Source organism: Phascolarctos cinereus, unplaced genomic scaffold, assembly GCF_003287225.1.
Source record: "Phascolarctos cinereus isolate Bilbo 61053 unplaced genomic scaffold, phaCin_HiC Scaffold_5;HRSCAF=322, whole genome shotgun sequence".
In the NCBI taxonomy this organism is placed as follows: Eukaryota; Metazoa; Chordata; class Mammalia; order Diprotodontia; family Phascolarctidae; genus Phascolarctos; species Phascolarctos cinereus.
This window is the reverse complement of record NW_027555958.1, coordinates 20,530,025-20,549,125: the sequence shown is the minus strand read 5'-3', so window position 1 is coordinate 20,549,125 and position 19,101 is coordinate 20,530,025. Positions and strand designations below refer to the sequence as shown.

Below are 19,101 nucleotides of genomic sequence, written 5' to 3'. Positions count from 1 at the left end.
GGGGGTTGAGAACGGAGAGGGGGAAGAACTGGAGCTGGAGACAGGGCTCTTTAAAATTGTCTTTGTCCCACAGTGCCTTAAGTAAAATACATTTTCAAGAAACATCCACTGACTGGTCAGAGCCCACGATGACTCCCTGGCAGTTCCAAAAGGTCCCCAGCATCTGGGGCAGCCTCACCGCTGGGATGGGGCCTCTAGACATATTGCTAACCCAGAACCAGAGTAGCCTGGGGAAGGAAAGCTCACTTTGGAGGGACGAATGATAGACTGTAAGCCTCAGAACGGACCTGTACAGTCATTGGGACCACCACTTCTATTTTCAAGTAGGGAAGCTGAAGCTCGGAGACGTCCAAGTAATTTGTTCAAGGTCATGCAGATTCCAGGTCACTGTGAGCCCCAGCTGTCATTCTATGAGAAAGTAACCCTCTGAACATCTCAGTCCAGGACCCTGCCCAACAAACGGAGGAGGGAGGGTACTGCATCAAGCCTGGTGAGGTCAGGTTGTAGGAAAGGAAGAGGGACGAGGTGGAGTCCGTGGGAGGGGGAGAACTAAAATTGGGGGAAAGTAGGGCAGGGGTTCCCTCGGGTGAGGATGGGCAGGGTGATATGGGTTCCAATGGCAGGGGACTGGGCCCAGGGGCTGGGTAAGGTAGACTCAACAGGAGACGGGGCAAGGTCGAGGCCGGTGAAATAAGGGGGTGAGAGCTGGGCTGGAGCCCCTGGGGCAGGGGCCCAGCGAAGGGAGTGCCGGGGCCGGGATTCCCAGGAACCGAGCGGCTCTAGGAAGGGGCGTGGGCGGGCCCGAGCTCTGGGTTGCTCCCGAGAGGGGCGGGGCCAGGGCGGGGTGCTCGGGGCCTGGGTCCCCGAGAGAGGGTCCCGGGGGCCGGGGCGGGGCCGGGGGAGGTGCTGCGCATCTGCAGGGCCGCCGTCGCGCATGCGAACGAAGCCCAGACGGCTGGAGCCGCCACCACCGCTGCCGCCGCTTCTGCCGCCCCTGCTGCCCAAGCTGCCGCCTCCACTCCCGGGAGCATGAAGGACCGAACCCAGGAGCTCCGCACGGTAAGTGCGCTCCCTGCGCCCGGCTCCTCGCGCCCAGACGGGGCGGAGCAGAGAAGCCCAGCCACCGGGGCTTCGCTCCGGGACACGCCCAGGGCGGGCGCGCCCCCCTACCTTTCCCTCCGAGGGGTGGGGGAGTCCCAGGCCGACCCCCATCCCATGCTGACCTTCCCGAGACTTTGGTCCTTGCTCCCCATTTGCCCTTCGACTGGGGGTGGCTGCCTCAACCTCCCTAGAGGCCCGGAGAAACTTTTCTTTTTTCCTTTTATTTGGGGGGGAGGATTCTGGGGGTGACGCCTAGGGCTTTAGCCCCTAGGCTCCGATGGCTGCTGGTCTTCTTAGACTCCCTTAAAGAGGTGAGTGTCTCCCCAGATTTCCTCGAGCCTTCCTCCCCCACTTCCTTGCCGAGTTCAGGCTCCCGGAGCTGTCCGAGGTGCTGCCCTCTGGGGCTGGGGGGAGGGGGGCGGGAGTGGGAGAAGGAACTACCAGACAGCTCTTCGGGCCTGGGGGAGGGCGAACAAGATTTATGTGCCCAGCCCAGGGCGAGGTCCGGAAATGGGGCTGTCTGGAGGGACAGACTGTTCCTAGATCGAGGAGGCGGGGGCCACCTGGGCTCCCACTTCGGCCTTGGTGCCTTTTGTCATTAGAAAAAAAAGGGGGGGGGGAACCACCGGTGGGTGCAGACCCCCTCCTTGCGGACGCCTTGCTTCCGTTCTCTTCAGCTTGGATTTCACTCTGACTGAGACACTTGTGGCTGCTGGTTCCCTCCCCTTCACATCCTCTGCTTGCTTTCTGTGAATTGGATTCTCGCCCCCATGCAGTAAAGGGGGACACGTAGCTTCCTGTGTTCCCCCTTGGCCACTTCCCACCACTATGTGCAGGGGCTCCTGGGACCTCCCCCTACTTCTGATTAGCATTTTTATGTGGCCTTTCCGCCCCACCACCTCCTGATTGTCACCAGTCTCCACAACCTCATCTCTCCTCCTGCAATAATGCCTGGGGTCTTGAGACTTCTCTTGAGCAGGCCCCATCCAGAGGGGGTGGAGGGAAGGGAAATTCCCTCACTGCTGCCATTAACAGGGGACGGGGACAATTACCTGCCCAGTTTTTCCTCCCAGGTTTCCACACTCTGGGGCCTCTCATGCCAACATTAGTCTTATTTCAACGTCCCTGGACAGATTCATTTATATTTTTTCCAAATTCAATCTGATTTTCAAGCTGTGTTTCTAGGGCTCCGAGGTTTCCTAGTACATTTGTCCAAGTCCTGATAGTGGCATCTTGCCCTATACCAAGGCTTCCTGCTCTCTCTAAACCAGGAGAGGGTAGAAGAGAAAGCTTTGTAGGTTGGGAAATTTTCCAGAGAGTAACCCTGTCTTCTTTAGCTTCAACTCCCTAATTCAATTTGGCAAATACTTATGGCGTGCCTACTGTATGCCAGGCCCTGTACCAGGTGCTGAGGAAAATAAAAGGATGGATGATGAAGACAGAGCTTCTGCTTTCATAGCAACCTCAAATGCTCAAAGCTCTAGAGCAGGGGGAGTGCGGGAGGGGGAGGTGCTCACCTGAACCACATTTGAGGAGTCACCACCCCATGCCACCAACTCCTTATTAATTATCCAGGGGATGGTGAATTGTACCCCTTGTTTTTTACCCACCCCCAGTTTCTTGATCTTTTTGTTAATTCTTTTGAGAGGGAGAGAAAGAGAGAGATGTGCTGAGGATACCAAAGAAATGTGGAAAGGAATGTCTATTCACATTGTAGTGTCTATTCACATTGTGTTGAATGACTGCCTGAACGTGGGGGCCAGATGGGACCAGGGCTTCTCTGAATTTGAAAATGGCCATCAGGGGAAGGGATTCTGGCAATAAATCCAGCTCCAACTGCAACTCCAACCCTTTCAACCAAATCCAGAATAATGAAGCCTCTCTGTTCATCTGTCTCTGGAAGTTAGAACCCCATGCTGAAATATGGTGTGGGAACCATCGTGCATGTATGCTACTCCTGATCTCCAAGCCCTTGAAGTCGTAATTAGGACAGGAAGCCTTCACCCTGAAAACAGCCTACAAGGCATTGTTATGGGTTCAGCCTCTGCTGCTCCTCCTCCCCTACCACCATCCCAGGAAAAAACTAACAGGTCAGGTTCTGCTGGGGCATGGGCCTCTGGGGAACCCCTCCTTGTCCCCTGTAATTGGTTTCTAGCTCTGTCACCCTGAGGCTGCCAGCTTGGAATCAAGAACCAAGTTTGAGCCATTTAGGTGTCAGTGTCCAAAAAGATTTTATTTGTGCTGATTTGGGAGTCTTCTCCTCCTCCACCCCTACTCCTAGTGTCTGCTTAATTCCAGTTCAGGCCAGAAGGAAGCTCATGGCTAGAAGATTGTATTCTCAACTCTGAAAGACAAGGATTTAGGGAGAAGTGGGCCCTGGAGCTCTTTCTTGACATTGGCTTTGGGACCATTTTCTCACAGAATGAGACTTGGCCCTGTTAGAATCCTATCATGGTGGGAAAGAGAGAAAAAAAAAAAGCCCTCTTATCTGTCCTGTGGACCCAATCTATAGACTAAACCCTACCGAGTCTGAGTCAAAGATTAACCCCTAGCCCCAGGACACAGACTGACCATTAACCTCAGGCCATAGACTGTCTCTTAACCCTGAGAATAGATTAATCTCCTAGCCCTGGCCACAGACCTACCTGCTACCCCGCAAATAATCTCACCAGCCCTCCCTATTGACCACAAGTGAGATAGGGCAAGAGTGTGGATGCTTCAGTGCAGCCCATTGTTGCTGCTGGAGAAACAATTTAGGATTCGAATTTGATGGCTGGAAAGGAAGAAGGGGAGTCTGGTCAGGAGCCCTAGAAAGTCCTCACTTGTCCATGGTTTTGTTTTCTTGCTTTGTAAACCTTGGTCTGGACAAGATCATAGAGAATATAAGGTAACTGTCTTCTCCATCAGCTCTGAGTATGGGGCCTTTGTCTCACTCCATCTCACACCCGACGAAGGGCTCTCTATCATGAAATCCAGGGCCCCCAAAGTCAAGGAGCCTCCTTCTTCTTCCCTCTGGTGCCCCTTGCCCAGCTCAGGGCCCTCTAAATGGTGGCACCCATGTCTGGGAAGGGATGAGGAAGCTGCCCTCAAGGTATAAGCATTGGACCCTTTTTCTGCACCAAGGGGCCTGTTCTAAGTGACTTGGGATTCCAAAGGAAAAGATGTGGTCTCTCGAGTTGTTAATTCTCTAAATACTTCCCCAGCCTGGGTTTGTGGTTGTCCAAGAGTTTCCTATTTGCCTGCTCAGTGGTAATTCCTAAGAGGAGGTAGACAGCATTAGCTCATAGATGAGTAAATGTATAATGGGCTTATTTTTAGGCAAGTCCCCTGACCCTTCACAGAAAGAGACTGTGAAATACACAGCTTCGGTGTGTTCCAAGTGAGGGGGAGGAGAAAGAGAGAGTCAATGGAGAAGTAAAGGGGAAGAATTCCTGGATGGGATGATAGGCAGCCTCTGTGTCTCTGTACCCTAGAATCTACAAATGGATGATGGGTGTGCACTCTACACTAGCCAGCCTCCTATACCTTTCACATCCGGTATTTCATGCAACTCTGTGGGTGACATAGGTAGGTCAGAGAAAGGATAGAACCCCCATTTGTGGCTGAGGAAACTGAGGCACAGAGAGGTTAAGTGACTTGCCCAAGGTTACACGGTGAGGTCAGTGTAGAAAAGCAACATAGAACTTAGCCTGGTTGCTCTTACCAAGCATATCCACTATGTCATAGAAAATTTGGCCTCTGTGAAATTAATTAAGCAATCAACTGGCATTTATTAAGCACCTACTATGTGCCAGGCACTGTGCTAGTCACTGGGTATATATAAGAACAAAAAATGAAAAACAAGAGGTGGGACTCAATGACCACTAAGGTCCCCTCTGACTCAATAGTCCTACGTCATTTACCTGGGTCCTAAAGAAGGCATTGTGGGATTGAAGAGATAGAATGAGACATATATTTTGGACATGGACAATTTGGGGATTTGTTTTGCGTGCTTATACATATTTGTGTTGTGTTCCCTATCGGCCCTAGGGGGCATTGGGCAAGAGTGTGGATGTTTCAGTGCAGCCCATCACTGCTTCTGGAAAACCAATTGAGGCCTCACATTTGGAGCAGAAGAGGGGGAGTCCCATTGGGAGCCAGGACCATGATCTTCCCGTATAAAGTCCTCACTTGTCCATGTTTTTATTTTCTTGGTGATCTGGATCACAAGATCACATAGAGGGCAGATAACCTCTTTTCAAGGGCAGGGGGCCAGGGAATGGGAGAAAAAAAAAATACTTGTTAATTGAAAAATAAATTCACCAAAAAAGAAATAAGTAAATAGTACAGTGAAAAGAGCAATGGGTTTGGAATCACAGGCCCCAGGTTCAAATCCTAGCTCTGCCACTTACTGTCTGTGGATTCTTGGGCCAGGCCCTTCATCTTTCTGGGCCTCAGTTTCCTTATCTGTAAAATGAAGGGGTTGGTCAAATCCTGCCCCCACCATAACCAACACCCCTGTCCTTGCCTTTCCCATCTTACTTTTACTGACTGGGTTAATGAGGAGCAGGCGGGCCCAGAAGTGAGAGGACAGCCTCTGGCTCAGGCCTAGCCCTCAGGCCTGCCTCAGGATAACAGCTTCAGAGGGACCAAGACCCCAGAGCCCTGGGTCTGGGTGTGGGTGCAACCCCCTTGCCACCCTGGCATCTGGGTTTTCTAGTTCATTTGGGCCACACTGAATCTTCTTCACCCCCTGCCTTCTTCAAGCATTCTCAAGTGCACTGGTTTGTGCCAGGTTTTGTCACCCTCAACCTGGGAAGCCAAGAGCCAGGAACCAGAGGGTCTGAAGCTCATGAGACACTGGGAGCTTATTCTGAGAGAAAGACCATCTGGGTTAGTAGCCAAGAGGCTAAGGTTCCAAGCTGGCTCAGTCAACTGATTTTCTGAATGACCTCAGGCAAATCACCTTTCTGTCTGTTGTCTAAAGAGGGGAAGCCTCATACAGTGGGAAGAGGGTGGCTTTGGAGGCAGGTAACCTTGAACAAAATGCTTAACCTTTCTGTAATGTAATTTCCTAATCTGTAAAATAGGGTTTTAGATTCAAGAGCCTTCCAGCTATAGATCTAGGGTGGCAGACTGAATGTGGAGTCAAAGAACCTGCTCAGCTCTGAAACTTGGACACTTAAAATCTCTTTGTGCCTTGGTTTCCTCATCTGTAAAATTAGAGGGGGAAGGGTTAGACTAGATGACCTTTAAGACCTCTTACGTGCTAGATGTATAATCTGTTCCTATGATTTATAAAATGTAAGTTTTAGACAAGATAAGTAACCCATCTGGGCCTCAGTTTCCTCATGTGTAAAATGGGGGAGGGGGAAGGTATTGGCCTAGATGGCTTATGAGGTCCCTCCATCTCTAAGTTTATCATACCTTTCCTTTTGTGTAATGAATAAAGTCCAAAATCCTTTCTCCAGTACTTAGCCCTCAGCAAGCTGACTTCTGTCAATCCAACCTTATCTCTCACTGTACTCTAGCAACCATCATAAGACTGGAACCCAGTTCTTCGTACTCCCAGATGTCCTAGCTTCTCTTTTCATTCTACCTCACTATAATAGAAAAGGCCTAGATCCCTTTTTATGCACCAATCCAAATCCCACTCACCCTTCAAGTTCCACCACCACCATAAAGCCTTCGTTGACCAGTTCCAGTGGCCACTGATCTTTTCCTGCTCTGCCCTCCTCAGCAACTACTGTCTGATCCTCATATTTAACACTTAGCATAAATTTCCTTACATGGCAAATTAATTGTTTGCATATGTATCTTATCTTGCCACTAAAATTGTGACCTCCCAGAGGGCAGGAATCTGGTATCTTATATTTCTTTTTTCCATCCCACAAAATACTGGGTGCACAATGAAGGGGAGGGCAGGTCATGGTAGCTGTCTTTAAGTGTTAGAAGGATTGTCATGTACAAGAGAGATTAAACATTTTCTGCTCATCCCCAGAGGGAGCTCAGAAGCAGCAGGAGGTTGGGAGTGGGGAATGATCAGAGAAGATCTAGGACAGTGTGGATGGGGTGATGATAACCAACAAAGGAGAGAAGGCAGAAAGGCTAACTCTTACATTGCATCCATTTTCTCTGCCAAGCAGAATGACCTTTAAACTGGAAAGGAGAAAACAAAAACGATTAATTGGCAGATGATAATAATAAGGATAAATAAGGAGGTAGACTAGCTGTCCATGATGAGTGCAGGTTGCAGTCCCCAGGGAGCACCCTGAAAGAACTTGCTAGGATTGCTAACCCCCCATGAGTGAGCATTGAATGATTATTGAAATGGAAGCGGGACCCATGGACTCAAGAAAAGCAAATGTTCAGGTTTCCAAGAAAGGGAAGAAAATGGAGTTTATAAACTGCAGGTCAGTGAGCTTGCCTTGGATTCCTTATAAAATTCCAAAACCTATTATTAAAGGGATGTTTAGTGAACATTTAGAACAGAAAATGGCAATCACAAAGATTGCTCAGTTTAGTTAAGAACAAGTCAAACCAGATAATTTCTTTTTTTAACATGATAAATAGGTTGATAGGTCTATTATATGATTATAGCTAGCATTCATATAGCATTGGGGGGAGGGGGGGAGGGAAGAGGCAATCAAGGTTAAGTGACTTGCCCAGGGTCGCATAGCTAGTAAGTGTCTGAGGCTACATTTGAACTCGGGTCCTTCTAACTGCAGGGCCAGTGCTCTATCCATTATACCGCCTGACTGCCCCTATTTATATAGCATTTTAAGGTTTGCAAGTGCTGCATATGTTATCTCATTTTATCCTCACAATAACCCTGGAGGTTATTATTGTCTTCATTTTACAGATGATGAAACTGAAGCTAACAGTGATTATGTGACTTGACCAGGGTCATGCAGTTAGCATTTGTCTGACACAGGATTTGAACTCAGCTGTTCCTGACTTCAAGCCCCATACTCTATCTGTGCTATCTAGATGCCTCAGATAGCTGCTATAGATATAGTTTACCCAAATTTAAACAAAGCAAGTGATAGAATCTTTCATTCTATTCATGTGGATTAAGATGGAAATCTAGGAGCTAGTCAGTGATGATACATTTAGATGGATTCAGAAGTGGTTCAGTAGCTGGACTCAAAGGTGCAGCTAGGTGGTGCAGTGGATAGAGCACCAGCCCTGGAGTCCGGAGGACCTGAGTTCAAATCCAGCCTCAGACATATGATACTCACCAGCTGTGTGACCCTGGGCAAGTCACTTAACCCCAGTTGCCTCACCCAAACAAAGGTTATCATTCCATACCAACTCGGACTGACACAGGGATCTATGCTTGGCCCCACTCTAGTTAACATTTTCATCAATGACTAATAAAAGCATAGATGACATGCTTACCAAATTTCCAAGATGACCCTAAGTCAGATGGGATAGCTAGTTAATGCACTGGCTACAGAGGCATGAGCCAAAAAGATCTCTATATTGGGATGAAGCGAATAAGATGAAATTTCATAGGGATCAATGTAAAGTCTCATACTCAGGTTCAAAAAATCAATGTCACAACTACAAGAGGAGGAAGACATGGATAGGCAGCAGACTATCTGAAAAGATATCAGGGTTTTAGTAGGCTTCAAGTCCAATATAAGTCAGTAGTAATATGTCAGCTAAAAATAAAAAATTAAAAAGATAATATGGTTGGTCACAGGAGGTATTAAAAGAACTATAGTTTTGGGGGACTAGGGAAGTGATGCTCTCACCATTCTGTCCTGGTCAGACCACATCTAGATTACCACATTCCATTCTAGATAGCTAAGCTGAAGAATATGTAAATGAGAGCAATCAGGATGGTGAATGACCTGGAAATCAGTTTTAGGAAATGAGAATGTTTAGCCTGGAGAAGAGTAGTCTTTGGGGGAGGCAGGGGAAGATGTGAGAGCTGTCTTCAAGTATTTGAAGGGCTGTCATAGGGAAGAAGGATTTGATTTCTTGTATTCGGTCCCAAAGGGTAGAAGTGGAGGCAGTGGATTTAGGCTTAATGGAAAGAACTCTCTAAGAATTAGAGCTATCCAAAATGAAATGAGTGGCTCAGGGGAGGGGTCGAGGAGGAAGGGAAGGATGGGTTCCCCCTCAGTGGAAGGAAGCCTTTGAGCCAAAAGCTGGGTGGCCTCTTGGGGGGAATTCAAGAGAGGCTATTTTTGTTCGGATCTGGGTTGGACTAGACTTCCTCTGAGAGCCTTTCTAACTCTGTGATTCTGTCAAGAGTTGGAATAAATGAACAAAACCATACTACCGTACCGCAGGGAGAGTAATCCCTGCCATACCTCCCTCATTGAGTTATATAAGAGCCTGTGCACAATGTGCTCTAATAAATGTTGAATGAATGGATGAATAAATTAAGGAATGACTAGAAATAGTGGTAGAAGCTCTTTGGGAAAGAAAACACTACGGAGGCCACGTACTCAGTCATCATGAGGGACCGTTGGTTCTGGGCCACAGGGCAGAGCCATCTCTCTGATCTCCCACTTGTAGTTTGTCTCCCAAGCTCCAGCAACCATCAATCAGTCAGTCAATCAATAAGTAGTTATCGATCATGCACTGAGGGCTTGGCATTGTGAGGAATACGATACTAACGATTCACTGGCTCATTTAGCCATTTCAGTTTTCCAGAGCCACCATCTTGAAATTACTGCCATGAAGAAGGTAATGAGATTAATATTCCCCCCATTTTATAAAAGAAAAGAAAAAGAGAGAGAGACAGAGGTAGTGTAATGTAGAGGTGTCGAACTCACTGCGAAACTCAGTGCATCCAAGCCAGATTAAAATGCCATTGGGAAATGTTTGGCAAAATAAATAAAAATACAGGAAAATGTAGATAATGTCACTTTGTGATTTTCTAGGTCCGTATGGGCTTGGGGAGGGATCTGTTCCTGTTTGAGTTTGACACTACTAATGGATAGAGAGCCAGCCCTGACGCCAGGAGGACCTGGGTTCAAGTTTCTCCTCTGACATAAACTCTGCTGCTTCTTCCCATCTATACGGTCATGGACAAGCCACTGAATTTTGACCTCAATTTCCTCCTCAGTAAAATGAGGGGATTGGATTAAATGACCTGTAAGGTTCTTTCTAGCTAGGAATGAGCAATAGACTGCTCCTTGTTAACAGACCTATGAATGAATAAATGAATGAATGAGCATGTATTGACCACTTATGTCCCAAGCACTGTGCTAAGCCCTAGGGATACAAATACTAAAGTGAAAACAATTCCTGCCTTAAAACAGCTTACACTCTAATAAGGGGAAACAACATAGGGAACTGGTGACTAGGAATGTTTTCATTTGGAAAGCTCCAGGGGCAGTGAGTGGAGCCATAAGGTAGACGGACACAGCAGTACAGATAGAAGCATTGATTTGATTATGGTTGCCAGTCTGATCCCATGACGCTCTTCAAGGTCTCTACTAGCTCCAATGTATGATCCTGTGGTGAGGTCAGGCCCCTTCTAGTTCTAGATCTAGAAAATAGCTCAGAGCTGGAGAGAGATATGTTCTAGGAAAGGAGTACTTGATCTGGACAGAAAGAATGGGAAGACTTAGTTCCTTCCAAGACAGACAGATTCGGTTTGAGGACAGGAATGCTGTCTGCACCAGCCACGGGAAGGATGGATGTGCAGTTCGCTCGTCTCCTTCTTTTCCCTCTCTTCCGCCACCCCCTTTTCCTTTGCCAGATTTGGAAGGAGATGGGAAGCTTATTTATAAAAGTCGCACTTGGGAAAGGAGCTGGCACATTCCCTCAGTGCTCCACAGCCATGGACCCAGTTTCTTTCCTTTGTCACAGACCCTTTCTTTTTCACCCCCTTTCTTCCTCCTACACCATCCTCAACTAGAGACTTGGGAGAAGAGGTTACTTTTCCTGTTTCACATTGGGGGAAGGGAAGGCTTTCCATTGGACCCTGGGATGAGTGGGATCTAGGCCCTCATAGCAGTGCATCCTATCCAAGGAAAGAAGACCATGGGGCAAACCATTAATATAGGTGATTGTATGGTTACAGACATAGGGTTAGAATAGGCCTTAGAGGTCATCTGTTTCAACCACCTCTTTTTACAGAAGAGGAAACAGAGTCAACAAGGGGATGTAACTTACCCAAGATTATACAGGAAGTAAAAGAAAGAGCTAGGATTTGAACCCAGGTCTTCTGTCTCCAAATTCGACATTTTAACTACACCGAAATGCTTACTTAAAAGGGGCTGAGACCATAGCTGTTCCCCACTCCAACTCAAGGTCAATTAGGCAGGTTCTGTGATGGAACTTACCCAGGTCACCTGGCCAGACAGAAAATTTCCGGGCCACCACAAAAGTAACTTTCCATCATAACCACCAGAGATAAGAGTAAGTTCTGTAGGGACTAGGGCCCTTGACGTAAGATCACACACACACACACACACACACACACACACATACTACAGAAGAGTAGAGAGCTAAGGGCTAAATTGAGCACCGTGCAGGTCAGAGAGAAAGGAGAGGTCCATATGGGCCAGGTGGTCAGGGAAGGCTGCCTGGACAAAATAAAAATTAACTCAGCATCATACGAAAGGTCAGATTTGAACAAGTGCTTGAGAATGTAGGCTGCTGGGACTTTTAAGAGAATGTCAGCTGCAAGAGAGCAAGGGCTACGTCATTTTTGTCTTTATATTCCCAGCACCAAACACAGTGCCTTACAACTCTAACATAGGCAATGTGGCAAGATGGAAAGATGTCATCTAGGTGGCGCTATGGCGCACAAAGCACCCTGTCTGGACTGTCTTCCTGAATTCAAATCCTGCCTCAGACACTAGCTGTGTGACCCTGGGCAAGTCATTTAACCCTCATCTATAAAAGAGGGAAGGAAATGGCAAACCATTCCAATATCTTTGCCAAGAAAATCCCAAATGTGGTCACAAAGAGTCGGATATGACTGAACAACCATAAATAATGGGAAAAGGCATGCATTTTGGAGCCAGAAGACATGAGCTCTTGTCCTCTTTCTGCCACTTACTATCTGTAGGATCTTAGGCAAGTCGCTTAACTTTTCTGTGGCTCAGTTTCCCCTTCTGTAAAATGCAGGGTTGAGCTGAAGTCCCTTCCAGCTGGAGATCTAGGATCCCATGGGCTTAGGCGCTTCATAATTGATCTGACTGGTAGGGAAGAGGAAGAGCTCACCCTATGATGGCAGGGAAGAAGGCAGGAGAGTGTCCCCTGCCAATATAAGCAGGGTGGACTTGCTGGCCCCTAAGATCTCTTCCAGTCCCTAATCTATGATCCTGAGAATAGTTGACATTTAGATCACGTTTGGAAGTTAGCAAAATGCTTTACATCTGTTATCTCACTGGAGCTTCACAAAACAGGTATTTTATTCTCATTTTACAGATGGGAAAACTGAGGCTCAGAGAGGTTAATTAATTTGCCTATGATCACATAGCTAATAAGTATGCAGCTTCTCTTATTAGGAGATGGGGCTAGACCTGTGTTTTCATTGGCGTAAGGAACTCCCAGAGTGAGGGAATTCCTCCTGCTGCAGATCAGCATTTTCCATGCACTTTGTACTCTTAAGAGATGCCTGCAGTTCTGAGCAATTCAGTGATGCCCAGAGTCACACAGTCAGGATGTGTCAGAGGCAGGGCTTGAACCCAGGTCCTCCTGGCTTCCAGGGCACTCACTGTTCTGCCTCTTACTTCTCTTATTCTTATTAATATCATTGAATAATTGAACTCTATGCCATGTTCTAAACAGAGAATCTCAGGTGACTCCCCCACCTAGTATTGACCCTAAAACATCTCCCCCCCCAAAATGATCAAAATAAGTGGTCCCATAGAAAAAGCACTGAAGGGGTCTACACATCCTGTCTTTCCCTCCCTCATCCCATATCATTGTATTCTGGGTACCCTTGAACACCCTGCAGAGTATGGCTGTGATTCCCCAACTCTTGGTTCCTAGAGTTTGGGAAGAGGAGGGTGAGGAGCACGTGTGAAGGGGAGCTAAGAAACCTGCTTCTAAGTGGAAGATTCACCCAACAAGGCCCCTAACCCAAGGATTCCAAGATTGCATCAGTAGCACCAAGGTCAGGGTCTGGCCACTCCTGGTCTGGTAGGATTGGCTTTTATTTTCAAGCTAGATTTAGAAAATAAATGAGGGTGAAAAGATGGCCTGACTCCCCCTCCTTAGGGTCTGGCATGAGGTGTTCCATTCTGCTACCCCCTCCCCAAAATAGCCTATCTCTCTCTAGATCCTATCCCTTATCTCCCCTCCATTAGATTGTAAGTTCCTTGAGGGCAGGGACTGTCTTTTGCCTCTTTTTGTATCTCTAACGCTTAGCACAGTGCCTGGCATATAGTAGGTATTTAAGAAATGGTCATTGATTCACTTAACTAACATCTCCACATTGATCAAACCCTCCTTGTACGTAATCAGCCCCCCCAGTGCATTGAAAATAGGGTTCAATTTCTATTCCATTTATGTCCAACTGCCTTGTTATGGAAAGTGACTTCCCTTCTCTGGGCTTCAGTTTCCCCATCTGTAAAACAAGGGTGGCTGGATTGTTTTGCCCTGGTCAGAACACATCCCGGAGTATCGGATTCAGTTCTAGAAGCAGCTAGCTGGCCTAGTAGATAGAGTTCTGGGGTTGGAGTCAGGAAACCCTGAGTTGGAATCCTGGGCAAGTCTGTCTGCCCTCAGTTTCCTTCTCTGTAAAATGGCACCTGCCTCCCAAGGTTGTTAGGAGGATAAAATGAAATAATATGTGTAAAGTAACCTTTACCAAAGCTCTCTGAACACTAGCTTTCATGACTCTCCTGGGTGCCATGTGTTAGGAAGGCTGTAGACAAACCTAAGGCATTCAGAGGAGAGTAGTCAAAATAGAAAGAGACTGGGTGCAATAATTACAGTGCCGGTCTTGGCCTCAGGAGGACCTGAGTTCAAATCCAGCCTCAGACACTTGACATTTACTAGCTGTGTGACCCTGGGCAAGTCACTTAGCCCCATTGCCTAGGCTCCCCCCAAAAAAAATAGAAAGAGACCTTCCATTGAAAGAACTGGGGATGTTTGATCTGAAGATGAAGAAGCTTCATTGGGGTGGGGGAAGGGAAAGGACAGATGAGATTTCTGCCTTCAAATCTCTGCACCATTGTCTTATGGAGGACTTATGGGATGCTATCGGCCTGGCCCCAAAGGCCAGAACTGAGGACAAGAGGTGGAAGTTACAAGGAAGTAAATGTAGGCTTCATGCAGAGCCACCCAAAAGGAGAAATGGGCTGCCTGAGGAAGAGGAGGAGGAGGACAAGAGAGTGATCAGGAAAAGGAGGTATCAGAAGTGGAGGCCACTTGTTGGAGATGCAGGAAGAGGTCCCTTCCCACTCTAGGAGTCCAGGATTTGAATGGAGACCCATTATTTTTCTGCAGTTGGCCTTTGTCCAATTTCCCTTCTCAGTATGGCCCCTCCTCCTAGGAGGGGGAGGAAGGAGAGGAAGAAAAGAGAGAGAGGAGAGAGAAAAAGAAAAAGAAAGAAGAGAGACAGAGAGAGAAGATGGAGACAGGGAGAGAGAGGAGAGAAGAGAAAGAGGGAGGAGAGGAGAGAGACAGAGAGTAAAACCTGCTGGGTTTCCCATCCCATTCTGCCACTGTGTCTCCTTGGGTGAGTGGCCTCAGACTTCAGTGTCCCCCAGAAATAAAATAGACTAAGAATATAATTTGGGATTTCACTGGAGTTCTCCAAGGAAATGTCCTCTTCCAGTACAGGTTGGCATCTCACCGAGTGGCCTAGACTGCTGAGAGATGAAGTGACCTTGCCCAGCCAGCATGTGGCAGGGGTGGGACTCCAAGCCAGATCTTCCCAGCTCTGGGGCCAGCTCTCTCTACCCTATACCATGGTTCCTCCCCATAAAATTAGAAGACAGGACAGAGCCTAAGGCTCCCATCTCTGCATAGGAATTTGACAGAACAAAGAGAAGACTCCACATCTAGGATGGGAGATCTGAGGTAGGGTGCCCAGGTTGGAGATCGGCAGGAGGGAAGAATGGATACTGTTCCTCCATGACATCCCTACTTTCTTTCCTCATGCTGCCACCTCCAACTGCTCAGAAGACTTGAGTTCAAATGCCAGCTCTGGCACTTAATCATCTGTATGCCCTTAGGCAAGCTGCTGCCTTTCACTGAGCCTCAGTTTCCCCTCTTTTTATAACTTGTTTCCTTCAAAGCTCAACTCCAGTTCTTCCTTCCACATGAAGCTTTTCCTGCCACACCCCAGCTACTAGCACCTTCCCCCAAAATTTGCCTTGTATCTATTTTATAAAGATACATTTCCATGCTGTTTCCCCCCCTGCAGTGGCTCCTAGAGGGTTAGGCAGCAGCTAAGCACAGTGCTTAGCACACAGCAGGCTCTTAATAAATGATTATTGATTGATTCATTGATGTGCCTTCTGTCACCAGGACCTCCAATGAGCAAGGCTGAGAAACAAGCAAGCAGAGACAGGTCCCCACTGAGGGTGGGGTGACCATTGGAAATTGAAGTAGTCATAGGGTCATTGATCTAGGATTGGACTTTAGGGTTTATAGGTGACCTAGAGCTAGAAGGGTCATCCAGCCCAATCTATTTTATAGATAAGGAAACAGGCCTAGAAAGATGTGATGTGACTTGTCCAAGGTCACACAGGTAGCATTGGAATCAGGATTCAAATTCAGGTCTTTGATCCCAAATTTAGCCATCTTTACACCACCACACCCTCGACCTCCTGATTTCTCTGGAGCCCTCACCATGTCCAGGAAGTCAGTATGAACTACTCCTTGCCCTGGGGTTTGCAGGTGGAGGTCAAAAGAGTGTGAGGGAGTGCTCTGGAATCCCTCAGCACCTTCTCTTTGAGCTCAGCTCCACCTTCGCCAAGTCCTGACCTATCTATTGGCCTTCCATGCTTTTTTAATTGGGACTTTGATTAGTCATTAAAAAGGGTGGGGGAGGACAGCCTGGTGACAGCAGCTCTCTGCTCAGCACCATCAGCTGGGATGAATCAATTTGTCCAGGACTGACATCATCCATATGGAATCATCTCTGGAGTGCTGGCAACTTCCTTCCTGCCTCCTGTAAGAATCACAGAATCACGAGTCCAGATTCTTGGAATCCTCAATGCCTCAGGCTGAAAGGATGCATGGCGGGTCATGGGGGCCGCTCCCCAGCTGCCAAACACCACCCAAGATCAGTGGGCATCTTTTTTCTTAAGGACTTCTGGGGATAAAAACCCCTTCCAACCATCCTCCATTTCAAGGTCTGGGTCCCAGCTGGTCCAAAAGCTCCTCCATATATCTGACCCAAATCCCCCTGGGGCCTGTTTCGTTCACAACAAGAATGATAGCTAAGCATCTTCCCCAGAAAAGCACAGAAATGCCTCCAAAGCCATGATTAGGTCATCACTCAACCTTCTCTAGTGAGGCACAGAGGAAAGAGGGCTGGCTTGGGAGTCAGAGGACCTGAGTTCAAATCCTAGCTCTGCCATATACTACCTGTGTGACCTTGGGTATTTTAGCCTCTCTGGGCCTCAGTTTCCTCATCTATAAAATGAAGGGATTTAAGGAGAAGCAAGTCCCCAGGGTAGTAGAATCAGGAAGAGCTGGATTCAAATTCCACCTAAGATCCTTATTAGCTTTGTGACCCTGGCAAGTCATTTCCCTCATCCGTAAAAGGAGGACTAGATGGTACCAATATTCCCTCTAGCTCTAAATCTCAGACCCTGATTCCCTGCCTGGCTTCCCCTCCTGCTTTCAACTCCCTCCTAAATTCCCCTTTTTAAGGTCTTCTCTGGTTCTAGGTTGTCTCCCACCTAAAGAACACTCAAATTCCTTTGACCATTCTCTTCGAGATAATTTCCCAGCATCTTTGTCTCAGGTCTTTTCTCTGAGCACCAGCATGGTCCCTGCCTCCCCACCCCCAGCTCTTGTGGGAGCTTTTTTTAAAGTGCCATGACCAAAACCGAAACCCCTACAGCATTATATGTGTGTAAAACCTTATATGAGAGGCAGCCTGGCTTGGTGGATAGAGAGCCACCTCAAAGTGCCTCCCCTTCTGGGCCCTGTCCCTCCATCCACTGCCCAGTGATCTTACCAGCCCTCTCTCCTGTCAAGGATGAGTGACCCAATAAACATATTCACACTGGAGTGTGTGTCGGGGTGGGGGTGGGGGTTGTGTTCTAGACTGTCAGATCGGAGAAAGATGGGAAAGAGAATCTAGACCAATTTCTTCCCTCTACAGAGGAGTCAGCTCAGGTCTGGAAGGACTTACCCAGGTCCACAGTGAGAGACAGAGCCAAGACTAGAACCTAGGTCCACTGACTCCCAATCATTTCCTTTGCTACTACATCAGGCAGCCACAAAATACATTTTTTTTCTCATGGGTTGTTTGGATTCTAAAAGGGGAGGGGGGGCAGCATTCCCAAAGGAGTGACTTTCTAATGGTAGAATTTCAGGCTCGTGGCAGATGGTGGGGTAGATATTTTGAGGACAGGGGAAGCTTTTCTCAGGCCTCTCCCAGCTTCCCATGTGGGTGACCGCCTGCTCTGCCCACACATAGAGCTGTCCTGTCTTGTTTCTATCTGGCATGTTGTTCTTCCCTTCAACCCCTCACCATCCCCGTCTTCTCTCTCCATGTTGTGTGGTCCCAAAATAGCTATGGTACAGAGAGGAAGAGCAGCAGGCATGGGGTTAATTTTGGCACCAGTCAACAGGACTCCTGGGCAGTCTGCCTGCTTGGCAGGCCCCATAGGCAATGTTAGACTGACTGAGAGCTCTCTGTCTAGAGTGAACCGAAGGCCAGAGGCTTCTCTCGGGGTTATTCTTCAGAGAGAGGGCACAAAGCAAGCAGAGGCCTGTGGTCCTAGTTAGGTTGTGTGTGTATGTGGGTGGGTGGGTGGGTGGTAATTAGAGCTCAATTTGTGAGCAGATCTAGGGGTCAGTCTGGGGATGGGGGCTCTGCTTAGGACAACAGTGAGGGTTCCCTCCCCCACCAGCCCTGCCTCAGTAGGGCCCAATGAATGCTAGAGCCACCAGGCAAATCAGCCCTCCCCAAGAGATGTAGATGAGCAGGACCCGCCGGGCACACTTCAGAACTGATCTCCTCAGACATGTGGAAAGCAAGGGAGGCCAAGGCATGCCAGGAGTGCTGGGTGCTCACCCCAGGGAGACCCCAGAACTGTGCCGAGCATGGAGCTCTGTGGCCAGTCCCCCCTACCCCCAGCACAGGGCTCTGTGTATAGGAGGTTCTTAAAGAGTGATAGGGGGCGGGAGAGTCGGGACAGGAACAGGTTAGACCCGAGGCTAATTGTACGTGACAGTTTTTCCAGAGCCTTTAGTGGCTCAGTGTAAGACTGGAGGAGGAGAGAGTGTGGCTATATACCAGAGACAGGGGCTAAGCACCAGAGATGAGAGCTCAGTACCACAGACAGGGGTCTAATTGCCAAGGATGCAGGGGCTTGAGGTTTCTAGAATAGAGCACTCCTGGGCCAGATCCTTTGCTCCCAGCAGACATCTATTATGGACACAAAACATTTCAAACAATGATGGAACCAACTGAATGTGTATTCATGAATGTTTTAAATGACCTTTAACACAAATGTCCCATACCTATTTTGGTGAATAGATTCAGAGCTAGAAGGGACCTTGGAAGTCATCTCATCCGAACTCCTCCTTTTACAAATGAGTAAAGTGAGGATCCGTAAGAGGAAATGACTTGCTCATGGTCACAGGTAGTAAGTGGCAGAGCCAGGGCCTAAATCCAACCTTCTAACACCAAACCAGCCTTCTGTTCAGCACGCCATGCTGCCTCTTCTCCCATCTAGAGTCATTAGCTTGGCGATGAACTCCCTCTATGTCCTCCATCTTTCCCACTCACCCTGGCTCATGTATATTTTCCTGTCATACAGCCAGGGTCCACATGTGTATATGAAACTTTCCCCCCATTGGGCATCATCACATCATAGGAAGCACAGTCTTTTTTCTCTTCCTGAGCTC

At 48.0% G+C, this 19,101-nt stretch overlaps 1 protein-coding gene across 1 annotated transcript in view; it reads left to right on the top strand.

Moving 5' to 3' along the window:
• Window positions 1-928: 928 nt before the first annotated feature.
• The window catches only part of STX1A (syntaxin 1A), a 39,058-nt gene continuing 20,885 nt past the window's right edge, over window positions 929-19,101 (top strand). Inside the window, exon 1 of the mRNA XM_021005845.2 lies at window positions 929-1,059. Within this exon, the coding sequence (XP_020861504.1) occupies window positions 1,030-1,059 (30 nt within the window). The 5' untranslated portion in view covers window positions 929-1,029. The remainder of the gene's footprint in view (window positions 1,060-19,101) is intronic.